Genomic DNA, 14,735 nt, shown 5'->3' with positions numbered 1-14,735 from the left:
CAATAATAGATTATTACATTTTTTTCATTAACAGATATCCGATTAATTTTATTATAGAGAGTTTTACTGTAAACCTAGGTACATACTTATCTTTGAATTCTAGTACAATAATTGGCGCTCGGGACGTAAAATTCAATTTTTTTTTTATCTTCCTTCGCTTATTTATCTACTTCTGAGACCACAAACTTCGAGAAAAAAAAATCTGCGAAATTATTATCCTTGTGATATTTCCTCCCAGCACTGGCCCCCGAGGCATTTGTAAGCTATTGGTCATTTCTTGCAAAACATTGTAGCTATGTGAATGGTATTTGACCTTCCTTTACAATGGTGATTTCGTCTAGTGGTCATCTGAATAAGTGGGCACGCAATGAATTTTGCGGTTAGCGTCTATTTTGCGGCTACTTTGTCGAGCGTTCCATATCATGCAAAATGTGGCTTGCATAAGCGATTGTTCCTGAGAGTAATTTCCTTATTCTTGAGAGTTGATTTAATTATTGCTTTAATTCTAAATGGTAGTGAACTTCTGTTTCCCAAGCTTTATTTAATTGTTTTAAGAAATAAAAAGCTTTTATTACAAATCCTAATTCGTTTATTTTGAAAATGAATATAAATGAATAAAAATTCTTAAAGAAACAAATTAAAAAAAGCAGTGATTGAGCTAATTTCTTTTATAGCTATAATAAAGCGAATGAAAAAATTGTAAGTAAAAATCTGAAGAATTCTACAACATTGGAAAAAACCATTTTTAATTAATTAAGATAGTTATATTTAAAATTTTTGATATGAAAAGAGGATATTCCTCTTATTCTAATAATTTGGTTGCGATTGCGAACTGAAGACATTTCAACAAACTTCAGTTACTCACCTATAGTTCTGTAAACAGAGCAGAAAAAGATGGTCATGACGACGAACCATGTATTCCACTCGTGGTTGTCATTGACAGTCGAGACCCCTAGGAAGAGAAAGATGATCGTTTCTGAGGAACTGGCCAACATCTTCATCGCATACTTAACAGTCACATGGCTTTTGTAAGAAATGTTTTCCTCTACATAGTTCTTCATAGTAATCCCGCAGAATGTCAATCTATAGTAAGGAATAGAAAGTTTTTTTAAGTTGTTAATCTCATTCACTTATAACTGTTTTCTTAGTTACAAATTGTAGAAATTATTTGATTTGCAGTTTGTAGTTCATACTAAAATATACAACTAAAAATAATGCTTAATCCTGAAAATGTACATTTCAAATAATTTTTCATTAGAGGCCTATAATTTCAAGAATCCTCTAGCAAATTATTACTAGATATTACATATTTATTCAGTGAAGCTCTATTATGTAAAAAATCAGATTAAAAAGCAAAATTTATGCAAAATGAATTTGTTACAATCTAAGTCGACAAAAATAAATAACATTTCCCCACAGGATTTAGGATCTGTATATTTCCTGTTTTTTATTTTGATGTTCGATTTTTTTTGGTTGCAATAAAAAGTTAAAATTTTATGTTCAGTAAATTTAACATAAATTTATAAATTTAGGCAACAGCATCTGTTTAATGAATAATATCTTTACTCGCAAAAGCCCATAAATGTAATAATACATACTAAGTGAATGGTCACGAAGAAATTTTTACTTAAAAGATTCGTGTAGTTTGAACTATTGGAATTTAATTTTGAAATCCATTGTCCAATTTCATAAGAGAAAAAGGACTTGATGACACTGTACCGTATAAAGCAACATGTATTTAAATTCTGATGATATGTGCAGTTATATTTGTCATACAATGATATCATGCGAACTAACACCATTGCAGGATATTATTGGAAAGATAAAAAGCTATAATATCTTATATGTAATTTCAGCGCAATAAATTTATATTTGTTTTAATATTAAGGTTTTTTTTTCAATCTCAGTAGACCTAAGGTCCTCCAAAAAGTCGCTTTACGACAACGGGAATAGATGGCGTTATTATCTTGGCAAAAGTAAAAAAAAAAAAAAAAAAAAAAAAAAATATGCAATCAAGGTATAATTTAGGAATTTTAGTTTATAATTTTAAAATACTATAAAATTTCAAAATTCTATCAATATCACTTTTAAGATGTATTAATTCGGAAAAAATGACACCAAAATCATATGCTGGTGAGAAAATAAATCTGAAATAAAGCGTTTTATTCAAAATATATTTTCGTTCATATTTTTATATAAAGAATACTTTTATATATGGTCAATCCATATTTCGCATACTTCATTAAATATTCATTTATTTAATGATGCACTCACGCTAATATTCCTGAGAAATGGAATAGTTCTGCACTGACGTATGATAAATAGGCCATGACAAATACGAATAAAGGTTCGATGACTCTGACATGATGCGTGAACCGGGATACAAATGCAGCCAGCAAGCCCCACAGGATACCCACTATAGTGCCACCAAGGGCTACCACGAAGAATGAAGCTACTCCAGCCAAGTAATCAACAGTAATGATGTTTTTGGGACCCATTTCGGCATAACCCTCGAACATGTGATACAGTACCTGAAAAGAAAAAGATTATGTCACTTTATTGGGATATTTGAACAATTATTTACAACTTTTCAACAATTCATTCGAAAAAAAATCACTAATTTATCTTCGTCAAAATTGCACTTGAATGGCCTCTTAATGCATTAAGACCAATTATATCATTCATAAAATTTAGTTGTGTAGAATGCCTTAAAAGCTTGCATATTTATAGAATTTGAAGATTTGATTTGCCATTATATTTAAAGAATAAGAATTATTTTCCTAATCTTATTCAGAATCTCGATGAGATGAAATCTATTTTTAAAGTTAATTCCAGATAAAAATAAGTATGAAATAACTAAAAATGCTTGCAAGATTTAGGAAAAATTATGCTAAAACCGGAAAAAGATTTATTTCATAACCAGTTATTTAATATTTTTTAAGATAACCCAGAAATATTATTTTATAGGTTACGTCACTTTTATAAAAGAATAGAGCAATTCATTAAAGCACCAAGAAACGTTTTTTTCTCTAAAGGAAGAAAGGTTTTAGAATTCTAATAGAAAGTTTTCTCTCGTGTGTCGTGATGATGAAAAAGTTAAAGATTTGTTAATGTTACTGCAGCTCATCAATGTCTTGACAAGAGTACAAAAGTAATTCTTGTTTTACAGCCTTGAACTGCATTCTAGGTTATGTTCGTAACTATTCAGGTAAATGGTTTGTGTTAGGTAAGAATATGTGTTATGTAATAATGGATATAAAATTGTTTACTGCGCTATTAACTGAGATCTATTGTATACCCTTCGAGCAACAAATGTTGATCTCATGGCCTTTAAAATTACTAGACTATTAGGAGTTCTCAAATGTCCCGTAAAACTAACTCTATCCCTTAATATTGACAGTTTCATATTCAAAGACATCAAGTAATGTTGAATTCCGTGAACAGATAGCACATAATTAATAATAAAAGCAAGTTGGATTACGAGATATACTATAACCAGTCTCGTTGAATATCAATCTAAGTTATCGAGGGTTTAAAGCAGAATAATATTTGATTTCACTTTCCACTCATTGTGTTCCTCTTTCATATGCAAATGCTTTTTTAAAACAAAAGCAAAACTTAAAACTTGAAACTTAAATATCGCTTAATATTTTCAGAATCTGAGCATAAGAAATAAAAATGTAAATCTGGATTAAGAAATAAAACCATATATTATAATAAAGAATTTGAAAATTGATCGAAAGATATATTAATTTGTCTACTTTGTTTACAAATAATTCCATTGAAATCTTTAATAAATACATTTCATCAATGGTTATTAATAACATTTTCGAAATAAAAAAAGCTTTATCTTTATTAAAATTCAATTAATTTTCGTATATTCATCAAGCGAAGTAATTTAAAATTTATTTCAAGCATAATTCCAAAAAAAAAAAAAAAAAAAAGCTGAAACACTAGAAAAAGTTATTGGCGATAGATATCCATTTGAAAGATTTAGAGTACTTTAATTCTAGAAATCTAATTTCCAGAAAGAAAGAAGATTTTAAATTTCCAAGTAAAAATATTCTTTTAAATTTAATAACGCTTATATCAGATTAATTTGGTTTGAATTTTCAGAAAATTTTCCTAATTTCAGGAGATTGATTATTTCCTTTTAATCAGGCAGGCATTTGTGGCTTCATGAAAAATTCTAATCAAATTCATATAATGTGTTATAATAGAATTTGAAATCCTAATCTATTTTATGGAATATTTAATGAATAAATCCATATATCTTTTAATTTTAAGACCTTTCATTTCAGTTTTATATTTTGTACCTAATTTTCTCTATTATTAAGATATATGCATCTCTAAGATATATAAATATTCTTTAAAAATGAGGAAGTTTAAATAAGAAGATTTGTTTACTGACTTATTGATTTCTATAAGCGATTTATAAGTAATATTTCATAATTCAGAAAGAATTTTCTCAAGCGCACAAAAGGAAGTAAAAGGAATGTGCCGATATGCAGATGCATTGACTTAAAAGCCACTAAAAGACTTTTACCAAGTTTATATTTTAAAAAAATTTGATGGAAACCTAAGAATAGCTTAGGGCAATTTTGTGAGAATCTCAGCTCTAGATTTCAGCTTAAAAAATTCTATGCATTTATGGAAAGTGTATTAGATCTTTGATGCACGCACTGATTAAACAAAAATCATTTTTATTTATCGACAAATTAAGAAAAAATAACTTTCGGCATTAATATAAATAATTTTTGAGGGAAAATTCTTAAATTATTTAAATTTGATAACGTTAATTCATTTTTAAAATCCGCAATTAAAAGCAAAAGTTTTCCTGTTCTTTAATAAAAATATGAACAGTTATCAGGATTTAATGTTTTAATTGGAATAATTTCATGAATTTAGAAAAGATTTATGAAACTTTTAATAAAATGAAAAAATGCATTACGTTTTATTTTAATAAAGAAATTTTATTTTTAATATTATATTATTATCAATTGTATCAATTCGAATTTTGTTTAATATTATCTTATCAAAAATAAAATGTTTATACGAATTTACATATATTTATGTTATATAAAATCATTTATGTATTATTTAATCATGCGGAGAATTTTAAAACATTTGTTCAAAACTCCATTCAAAATACCTGGACGTCATAGGCTTGTAATATACTGTTTTTAGGTTTGAATAATACCTCTCTTTATTTCAAATTTCCGCACGCATTGCGTCATGCAATTTCAGATAATGGTGTTTCAAATAACTCATTAAAAATAGTTGAACGGAGTTTGCTATTGTGTCTGGAAATGTGCAATTCATGCACGAAGAAAAGTATTTTTACTGATTTGAGACTTCCATCGCTTGTGAAAGGGCATATTTCAATGCATAAATTCCAGTATTCAGAAATAAAAAAAATATAAATAAAATGCAAAACCATTTATCTCTACGTCTTTTGATCGTTTAATCCGATTTTTTTAAAATCTCTATTTGTTTCGAAAACACAAGCTTTACAAAAGTTTAGTAATTAAATAATTAAGAGTAAGTAAATACATTTTCACTGAAGTATATGATATCTACAAGTCTTTGCTTGTTTGGAATAATATTTTCAGAATTTAAGAATACAATCTCTTGGTTTTCTAGGAGCAATCATTAACTATTAAATAGATCAGCATTTTTTTATTTATTTGAATACTAATAATCTTTCATGATATTAATCCCGGTTGTTGCAGAAAAATCAGTGATAAAAATTATTTCCGAACTGGAAGTCATACAGTTTGCTCTTCATGAAATAATATGAAATTCGGCATGTTTATATAATTCAAGAGGGATGGTATTGCATGTGATTTCATTATTGTTTTAGTTATTCATTTTATTCAGTATTCAATCGCTTCAGTTTTTTATTTTCTGTCTCATGATTTTCGTTTTCCATAAGATATTAATTTCTAATTTCTTCTAAATATTACCTATGTCAAAATAAATTTGATATATTCTTTAAAAAATAAATAATAAATTCTTTAAAAAATAAAAAATGAATAATAAATTAAATAAAATAAATTTGATATATTTTGATATATTTTATCCAAATCTCATCTGAATTTGAAATCATATTAAGAGTATGAACTTTAATAAGTAAAATTTAGAAGGAGGTTGCAATAAACAGAATGTATTTGTACTCACCACAGTGACGGCATCGTTCAACAATGATTCACCAAAGACGAGAATGTACAGAACTTCATTCACGTGAATTTCTTCGAAGACTGCCAGCACTGCTATTGGATCCACAGCGCAAGCAATGGAACTGAAGAGCAGAGTATCCAACAAAGGCATCTCTACACCATATAATCCTGTTAGACCTACGGCCCATAAGGACATACCAACAGTCATGGCATTGAAGACTGTCCCCACGACAGCAAACAGTAGGATGGTGACAAGGTTGTCGAAGAAAGGACGGTTGGGCATGTAATAACCGGCATCCAAAACAATGGGCGGGAGCATATACAGAAAGAAGACATTTGGTGTCAAAGGGCCTACGTTGGTCAATCCGGCGTAGAATAGCAACAGACCAATGATGACACCTACGACTATCAGAAGACAACTTTCGGGGCATATCAGTGAGATCTTTGGTGTAACGTGAAAGCCTGAAATGAAACAAAAGCAGAATTATTTTTAGAATGATAATATTAGTTTTAAGTATGTTTGAGAGGCATTGGGTTAGTGAGATAAAGGATTTGATAAGACGAAATAATCTGCAAGTCACTTAATTTAGTATAAAATTTACTTTCAAAGGATGATCGGATAGAAGAATAGAAAAAAGTTTTTAAATCTATAATTAATTGGATAATATTTATTTAATTAAATAGATTTTATCTTTTTTGTTTGAATTTTCTAGAGCACTACTTTCCTTATCACATTTTTCAACAAATTTGGAAAAGAATTCCATCGCTACAGAAAAAGAACTTCATCATATATTTTTATGAGAGACATACCCCCAATTCTTCAGTTATGTCGGAAGTTCAGCAATCTTTCATTTCCTTTATCTAACTTCCAATCGTAAAAAAATCAAAAAAGAAAACAGATAAAAATAGCAGAATAGCTTCTGACACTATTTATGCATACTTTATTTGTTTTTTCAATTATGCATATCTTAAATCATGAAAATGAACTATTCTTTCGACATTCCATTGTATTATTGGCCATTCATTTTGACTTATTTGTCTGTATATTGTGGATGTTTTAAGTAATTTCAGGTTTTTAATGCAATTTAGAATGACCCTATAATTCATTCGGGATGAAATAGAAGATCACAGGACCTTAAGATCTAGATCAAGGACTAAAGGAGAAGTATTTGGTTCCAATTGAATAATTATTTGTTCTAAAATAATGAAGTTTCGGAATTTTAATGAGTACGTGGGTATGTATTATGTTGAAAATAATATATAAATAGTTATTTAGAGAAGCAATTAAAATGCTGGGAATTTTTAATTAAATAAATTCCTTAAATATTATAGAGTAGAAATAAAATTATAGTAAATAAGAGAAAAGAAAGTAAATATGTGTAAAATTTACTTTTAAAAGAAATTAATTATCTTATTTTCCTATAAACTACATCGTTTTATTAAGGATAGTTAAATTGGTTATAAAGGAGTCATACATACTCTTCATAATACATATAAGTGGCACAATATATTTAAATATTATCAGAATTTTCAATAATAGTAAATAGTCAACTGTAGTAAAAATACTATAAAAGTATAGTGGAATATCTTTGAGATTCGTCCTATCAACGTAGGTTACATCAAAATAGCTGTAAAATAGGTTCAAAGTAAGAAAGTTGAGAAAGTAAAGTAAAAGAATTATTTTAGAAACTTTAGTACAATAAAAATAATAATTTAAAGCTATTTTCAAAACGAAATGTATAAATGTTTATAAATTCAGTTACTATAAAGATGCATTAATCTTTTCCGCCATTTCTCTTAAATATTAATCTATTAATAATTCCCTGACATTTATTTTTCAACAATTCATATTATTTGGGGGAAAATTTTATCTCCTAAAGTGAAGTGACTAGACATTCCGGATTAGCCGAGATAGTTCCGAATTTATCTCGAATTTTACTTAAACGTTTAGGATTGTTCAAATTTTCAATCATATATAAAAATTAGAACAAATCGGAAAAATTCAGAAAAATTAAACAACATTAAAATGTTAAAAACACTAGTATATGAAGAATTCTCTTTCCTAATATTTACCATATATGATTACGTCTTGCTTACCGTAATGCGCAGAATTCGGTCACCTTAGTGTTACCAATGAAAATGAATCAGATCAACAGAAAACAATTAACAGTAATAGAAAAATGTTTTTGTTTATATTTCTAAACTATTTCTTGTTCATGATGAAATTTTTTTTAAATAGTTAAGTTCTGATTTTCTAAATATTGTTTAATTGATTACCTACTATTTGGATTATGTTAGTCCCATTCTTTAAGCAATGTTTCAAATTATGCGCTTGGAGTTTAGAGCGCCTCGATTTCCGAGTGATTGAAATTCAGAAAATGTGATGTCAATTTGTATAAACAACGACACTACTTCTATAACCTTTACATGCATTTGTTGGAAGTAGTAATTACTTGCCCATCAATTTAATACAGAAAAGATATACAACTGAATGCATGTACCTTATTCAATTAATAAACTATAAATACAAGTAGCAAGCATTCCAGAGTTCTTTTAAAAATAAATACATGTTATTGAGCACCTACAGTTAGTGAGCAGTGCATTAATAAATTCGGCTGTATAGTACTTCGTAATCTATTATGCATTGTGTCTATCAAATTATATCCTCCTGTAATTTTCAAGGCGAAATTTAATTTCACGTTTTTTAGATCAACCGGTTACGTGACCCGGTTTTTTTCCTTGTTCGTCGAGTGATCAATTTCGAAAACAAACAATGGCATTACTCTTAAAATTTAGACAAGAGACTTCCACAAGCGAAATATTTTTTTTCTATCACTAAATGGGTCTTTGAAGGAAGTATAGGTTTCTAACAATTCGAACGGGTCAAGCTATGACGATTTCTAACCTTTGGCACAAATTCGGATCGAACACGGTCAGTGGGTGATTGTCAAATCTCCAACTATCACACTACTCTTCAATTCTATCTACAATTCGACCGATTTGATCTCTGACCTTCACAAGTAGAAAATATATAGAACCGATTAAATAACCTTTTTTTTTCTCACAATAATGCCATAAAAACTTTATTTATTATGTTTTTAGCTTATTTGGATTCAACAAAAATACTCTTACTTTTCATGAAATAAAATTAAACACTTAACTGTATTAAAATATTTGTTGCACATGCTGGAAGATAACAATTTGTGAGAAATCAAAGTTTGAATGTTGGGTCAGACTTATCGGAATTTGAAAATAATTTCATCTAAGTTAGTAAGCATTTCCTTATAAAAAAATGAAATATTTATCTTTCAAGATGATAATATTTGGCTATGTTTTTCAACCTGATATTTGCTTAATTCATTTATTAAATTAATTCAAAACTCTGAGCGATTTTTTTAGATTAAAAATCAAAACTGTATTTTATCATTACTATTTATTAATTATCATTGCACAAACGTAACGCTTACGAATGAATGCAAATGCTTTTGCAAGTAACAAATTCCTATTTAAATACAAAAATGTGTTAGTGAGTTTTTCACGACGCAGTATCCATGATCTTTTTGACGTGACTGAAAAGACGATAATATTTATGGTGCAAATAGAGTTAATAGATGGATGTCACATACGAAAACATCACAAATCATTATATATCGGAAAAGAATCGTGCGTAACTTTATTATGCTGTTTTCTACAATAATCGTGAGACATTTATAATGTTAGAGGGCAAATAACGAGTACTGGAAGCTTGTTTTGAAGAAACTAAAACATTAATGTAAAGGAAGTTTTTATTGAGGTGAAATGATTAGGAAAATAGGTAGCAACCATCATAAACGTTAATCGATCATAAGTTAATAATTATGTATGAATAATAATAATGGATTAGTTAAGAATCTCGTGAAAGCTTTACTGAAAATAATTTTTGCTGTAATTAAATTCGGTTTTATAAACCATTAAGAGAGAAACATTAAATTTAAAAGCACTGAAGTTCTTAATAGGATAATACCATTCAGCTATTCTTACATTTTAAAACTAGGCAGTTTGTTACACTTTCACGCAAGTAATAAAGAATAAACCGTTGACCTTAATGATCAAAATTAGTCAGGTAGCATTAAAATGAACTACCTTTACTATTTTTCATGCTAATTTGGCAATATTCAATAAGAGGCAACTATCCACTAAAGATTTTTTTTCACATTTCAAAATGGTTTTTAACTTTCAAAATTACGTAACTCTTTTTCAGTCTATTGCGAAATATATAGAACATTTCATAGCTTAGGAAACTCAACATATACAGCCTATATAGGATGGAAAAGTAAAAAGCGAAAATGGTAATAAATACTGTAGCTTAAATACATTGTTGAGTGACAGTTGAAAAATCTGAATATGAGGCTTTTCTGATAATTTCTTTTATCGAAGAACTAAATGTATTGTTATCAAATAAAAAGCAAACATTATAAACAAATAAAATGATGGTATTAAAATGAATTTAGAAACCACATAATTAATCTATGAATCACGAGTAACTGATTTTGTTATAGTTGCAAGAGCTCTCTCTATGTGATTTGGTGTTCGATAAATAGAATTTGACTTTTACGGCTGAGTAATAACAAGGAGTGGCGTAGTTAAGATAAATGACGCCTGGTGTAAAATATTATATTCGCCTTTCTTATTGTCTTCATTGACAAATTAAGAAAAATTGAGCGTGGCGTATGGTGTTATTTTATCTCCGTCTCTTGACATCTGGTTTTAGAAATTGACAAATACATATTAATATCTTATCACCTTTGCACCTACTAAGACTGATATCTGGAGCATCTAAAACCCCATTGTCTCCTTGACATGACAACGCCATTAATCAGGTGCATCAAATACCTTTAAGTTCCGGATTTAAAAAATCAAACTTTACTTGCCCTTTAATCTTAAACAAAATGACAAAATTGCAAATAAAGCAACAATTGCGTTTAAAACAAAATTACCCTCCCACAAATGGTAGACTATATTTGAAACCCAAATATCGTCAGCCGTCTCACAGTGGCAAGTAATTTGCATGTGTCAACATACTCTTCATCACCTTAAAAACAGGCAGCGGTCTTTTAACCCTGGAGCAATACCTAGCCTTGACACGACGAACGCAACCAGGCATCGTTCACCATCGAATTCTTGCCATAATCGCTTTCATGTTCGACTCCCTTTATTTTGTTTTCCTTTTTGCTTCTTCGGGAGCTCTGTTGATGTAATTTCATGTGAAGCCTGGGGCTCTGTGGTATAAAAAAAAAAAAAGGTTGTAAGTGAGAATTTTCCGAAAAGTATGTCTGTATGTCAAGCTCTACTAATCCTCATTTCTCCGTTGCAGTAATTGGCAACTCTCTGGAAAAACTTGATTGCTCTTGCTCTTTTATCCAGAGTTTTCTTAATAAGTTGAAACATTGCATTTTAAGCTGTCACAAAGCATATCTTTTGCATTACTACAAAAATGGCATTTAATGTAAAATAGAAGGAGAAATAAATAATTTACACTTATTTTGATTTTTACTGAAAGAGAAGGAAAAAAAAAAAAAAAAAACTTGGTGTGTGTTGAAATTAAAAGGAAAAAGCACATTCAGACTTTTCTTAAGCATTTTATCGACTTTTGAGTATGTCGTTTTTTTAGTTCCTTCAAATAAAGACGGATGTAATAAATAGAGATATCAATTTCTTAGAATTTTAGAGTATTACAAAGAGGACACGAGACAATGTTCTTTTCATGCTATATAATATAACATTATAACACTTATAATCTGTAATTTGACGCAGGACATCGATATACAATGAAGCAATAAAAAGAAAAATAAGGAAAAATAATGAAAATTAAGGTAATAATACATTAGAATATTATCCAGCTTTTTTTGGTTTTTTTAAAGTATTGGAGGGAATCTGATTATATTCAATTCGTATAGGATGTATGGGCAATAGCTGACATCCAAATAACTTTTATTTATTATTTATTTTAAATTGAAGATTGTCTTTCGTTGTACTCTGACGTTATATTTATCTTTGGATTTCTAAATTAGTTATTTTATTAACCAATTTGTTACAAAAATTAAAAAAAATTGTAAAAGATTTCAGCAAAGATTTTACAAAAAAATAATGATATATGCTCTATCTGAATTTTCAGAAATGCTATTTTTATAAATACTTTATTGCTAATTATTGGCCGGATTATATATTAAACTACTACAAATTTTTTTTATTCACTTTGAATACCCCAAATTAGCGAGTTCAATCTTGCATATCTATCGTCAATGTACTATTGTCATTTCCAATACACTTTTAGTAAATTCCAAAAAAATATATAAATAATGAATTCTGAATCTTTTTATTTAAATAAAAACATTAATATGATGTATCAATACTCCTCTCTGGAAATAAGAAAACTACGTTCCTGAGAAGAGTGCATTAATTGAAATGCTTAAAATTTAAAACAAAAAATTCTCATAAATTTTTTCTTAGTTCTGATTTTTGCAATTGTGGTTTCTGATTAGGACTTTAAAACAAGAGGTTGAGTCCCTCGGTCCATTAAATACACGCCGTCTGTTGACCCAAAAGCCGCTTCGTGTTTTTCTGAACCAATGAACTATTTAACGCTCTTTGCTCTTTTTTTATCACTTTGTCTTTTGACATTTGGGAAACACTTAGCAGTTGAAAAGCCAATGATCATGAGTTCTTGTCGTCTTTTACAAAGATTGCAATAATAATATTACATCATAAAACAGCTGGCATCTTAAACTAAGAAATTTGATTATATAAAGGTTTTTAATGATTGAACATTCAAACATACCATTTTGACAAAAATCACGAAGTTTATTAAAATTTATGACTTGACGAAATTTATTTAAATTATCAAAGAATTTTGTGCAAGATGAGGATTTATTTCTGAACTAACAGATTGGTAACACATGCTATTTTTTTAGCCATTCATTATATTAATTTCGAAATTTTTCGTATGAGATAACTCAAATGCGTCAAAATAATGTAGAATAAATTATACCAAAATTAGGTTTATATGCACATTATATATCATAAATTCAACTAATGAAATTTCAAAGTAAAAACTGATATTGAAATCAAATTAAAACTAGCACTGTTTGATCAAAGTAAAAATACGTTTTTTGAAAAATGAATCCATGAAATATACTCATTTGTGTTATAATCAAAATAAGTTAAGCATTTTATTACATGATATTGAAACCGGTAAAATGATTCAGAAACCATGTTATTATTATTTTTTTTCTTCTGTACTCTGGAGTTTTGTGCGTTTAGATAGCATTATTACAAGTAATTATTTTACGTTGGATTTTAATTTAAATTAATCGCTTTTGTTGACTAGTTGTTTCGGTGGGAATATTGGTTGTGTTTACATTCAGTTTAATCTCTTATGCATAAATTAATTTTCAGGATTTCCCAAGAAAATATTTTAACTATTAAACTGCGACAGAGATAAAAGCCGTTTTATTTGAATAGCCTTAGATATGCTCTCTGCATTATATATATGCTATATTTTAATAGAGTCACATCCAATGACATCATAATGTTTATTAGAAATATAACTGTTTGGTAATTTATCATCTAACATTCGTAATATAGTAGCTTCTCCTCCTTTTCTCTCATGTAAATACATTAAACATAATTCTTCTTCCTATCTTTCATAATGGAAGAAAGATAGGTAATTAAATATTTGATGAAGCAATGAAAACGGTTTAAATTCTAATTCAACAAAAAAAAATATTTTTTAAAAATTTCCAAAAATTCAAGAAAAAAATTGCTTGACAATGATATTGGTATAAATTAAATGACAATTTTTTCAGTTTTCCTTTTTATAAAGAAACTTTTCCGAAAATTTGCAAATCGGTTCAATAATTTTAAATTAATAAGTATGAAATAGGTAATTTATATGGAAAGCAATGTTATAAATTTTAAAAAATTCACGCAGAAATAATTTATAAAAATGTAAATGTTTTTGGATAAAAATGAATTCATTAATTGACAGGAGTGTACACTTATCAACTTTCTCGTTTATTTATATAATATAGCATATTTTAAATTTTACTTTGCAGTATAACAAAAGAAAATTGAATACAGGATTCGGACATTTTTTTCTTGGATTAGTTGGATCTAAAGTTTAATACAGGTCAACAATTTTAGTGCCTACATATCAGGTTTCATTCATATAGCTTACTACACTTTTAGTTATGCTCTCATATGTGTGAAATAAACAATCAATACATTGATAGTCTGATAACAAATTAATCCAAATGCAAGGAATAGTTATACTTACCATGATAAAATCATGTCAGGAATTTCATTTATCGTTAAGTTTGTGTTCATTAAGTTTTTAAATTCCTCGCGCTCATATGGACATGGAAGAACAGAGACTTTTAACGAATTTCATCGAAAATTTGATTAAAATTTATAATTTAGTGTAAACAGCATAAAACCAACTTTAAACTATTTAGCCTTTTCTGTTTTCGAGTTATAGTGTCATCATGTGGCTGTAATTCTAAAAATGGATTATTTAGG

At 28.0% G+C, this 14,735-nt stretch overlaps 1 protein-coding gene across 3 annotated transcripts in view; it reads right to left on the bottom strand.

The window, feature by feature from the left end:
• The window catches only part of LOC129971123 (Na(+)/H(+) exchanger protein 2-like), a 170,061-nt gene that overhangs the window by 20,943 nt on the left and 134,383 nt on the right, over positions 1–14,735 (bottom strand). For all 3 annotated transcript variants that reach the window (XM_056084615.1, XM_056084613.1, XM_056084614.1), the window contains exons 2-4: positions 6,181–6,641; positions 2,275–2,531; positions 866–1,083 (exon numbers count right to left, since the gene is read on the bottom strand). In XM_056084615.1, coding sequence (XP_055940590.1) covers positions 866–1,083; positions 2,275–2,531; positions 6,181–6,641 — 936 coding nt within the window. The remainder of the gene's footprint in view (positions 1–865; positions 1,084–2,274; positions 2,532–6,180; positions 6,642–14,735) is intronic.

This window comes from Argiope bruennichi, chromosome 6, assembly GCF_947563725.1.
Source record: "Argiope bruennichi chromosome 6, qqArgBrue1.1, whole genome shotgun sequence".
Lineage (NCBI taxonomy): Eukaryota > Metazoa > Arthropoda > Arachnida > Araneae > Araneidae > Argiope > Argiope bruennichi.
This window is presented reverse-complemented; position numbering and strand designations above follow the sequence as displayed.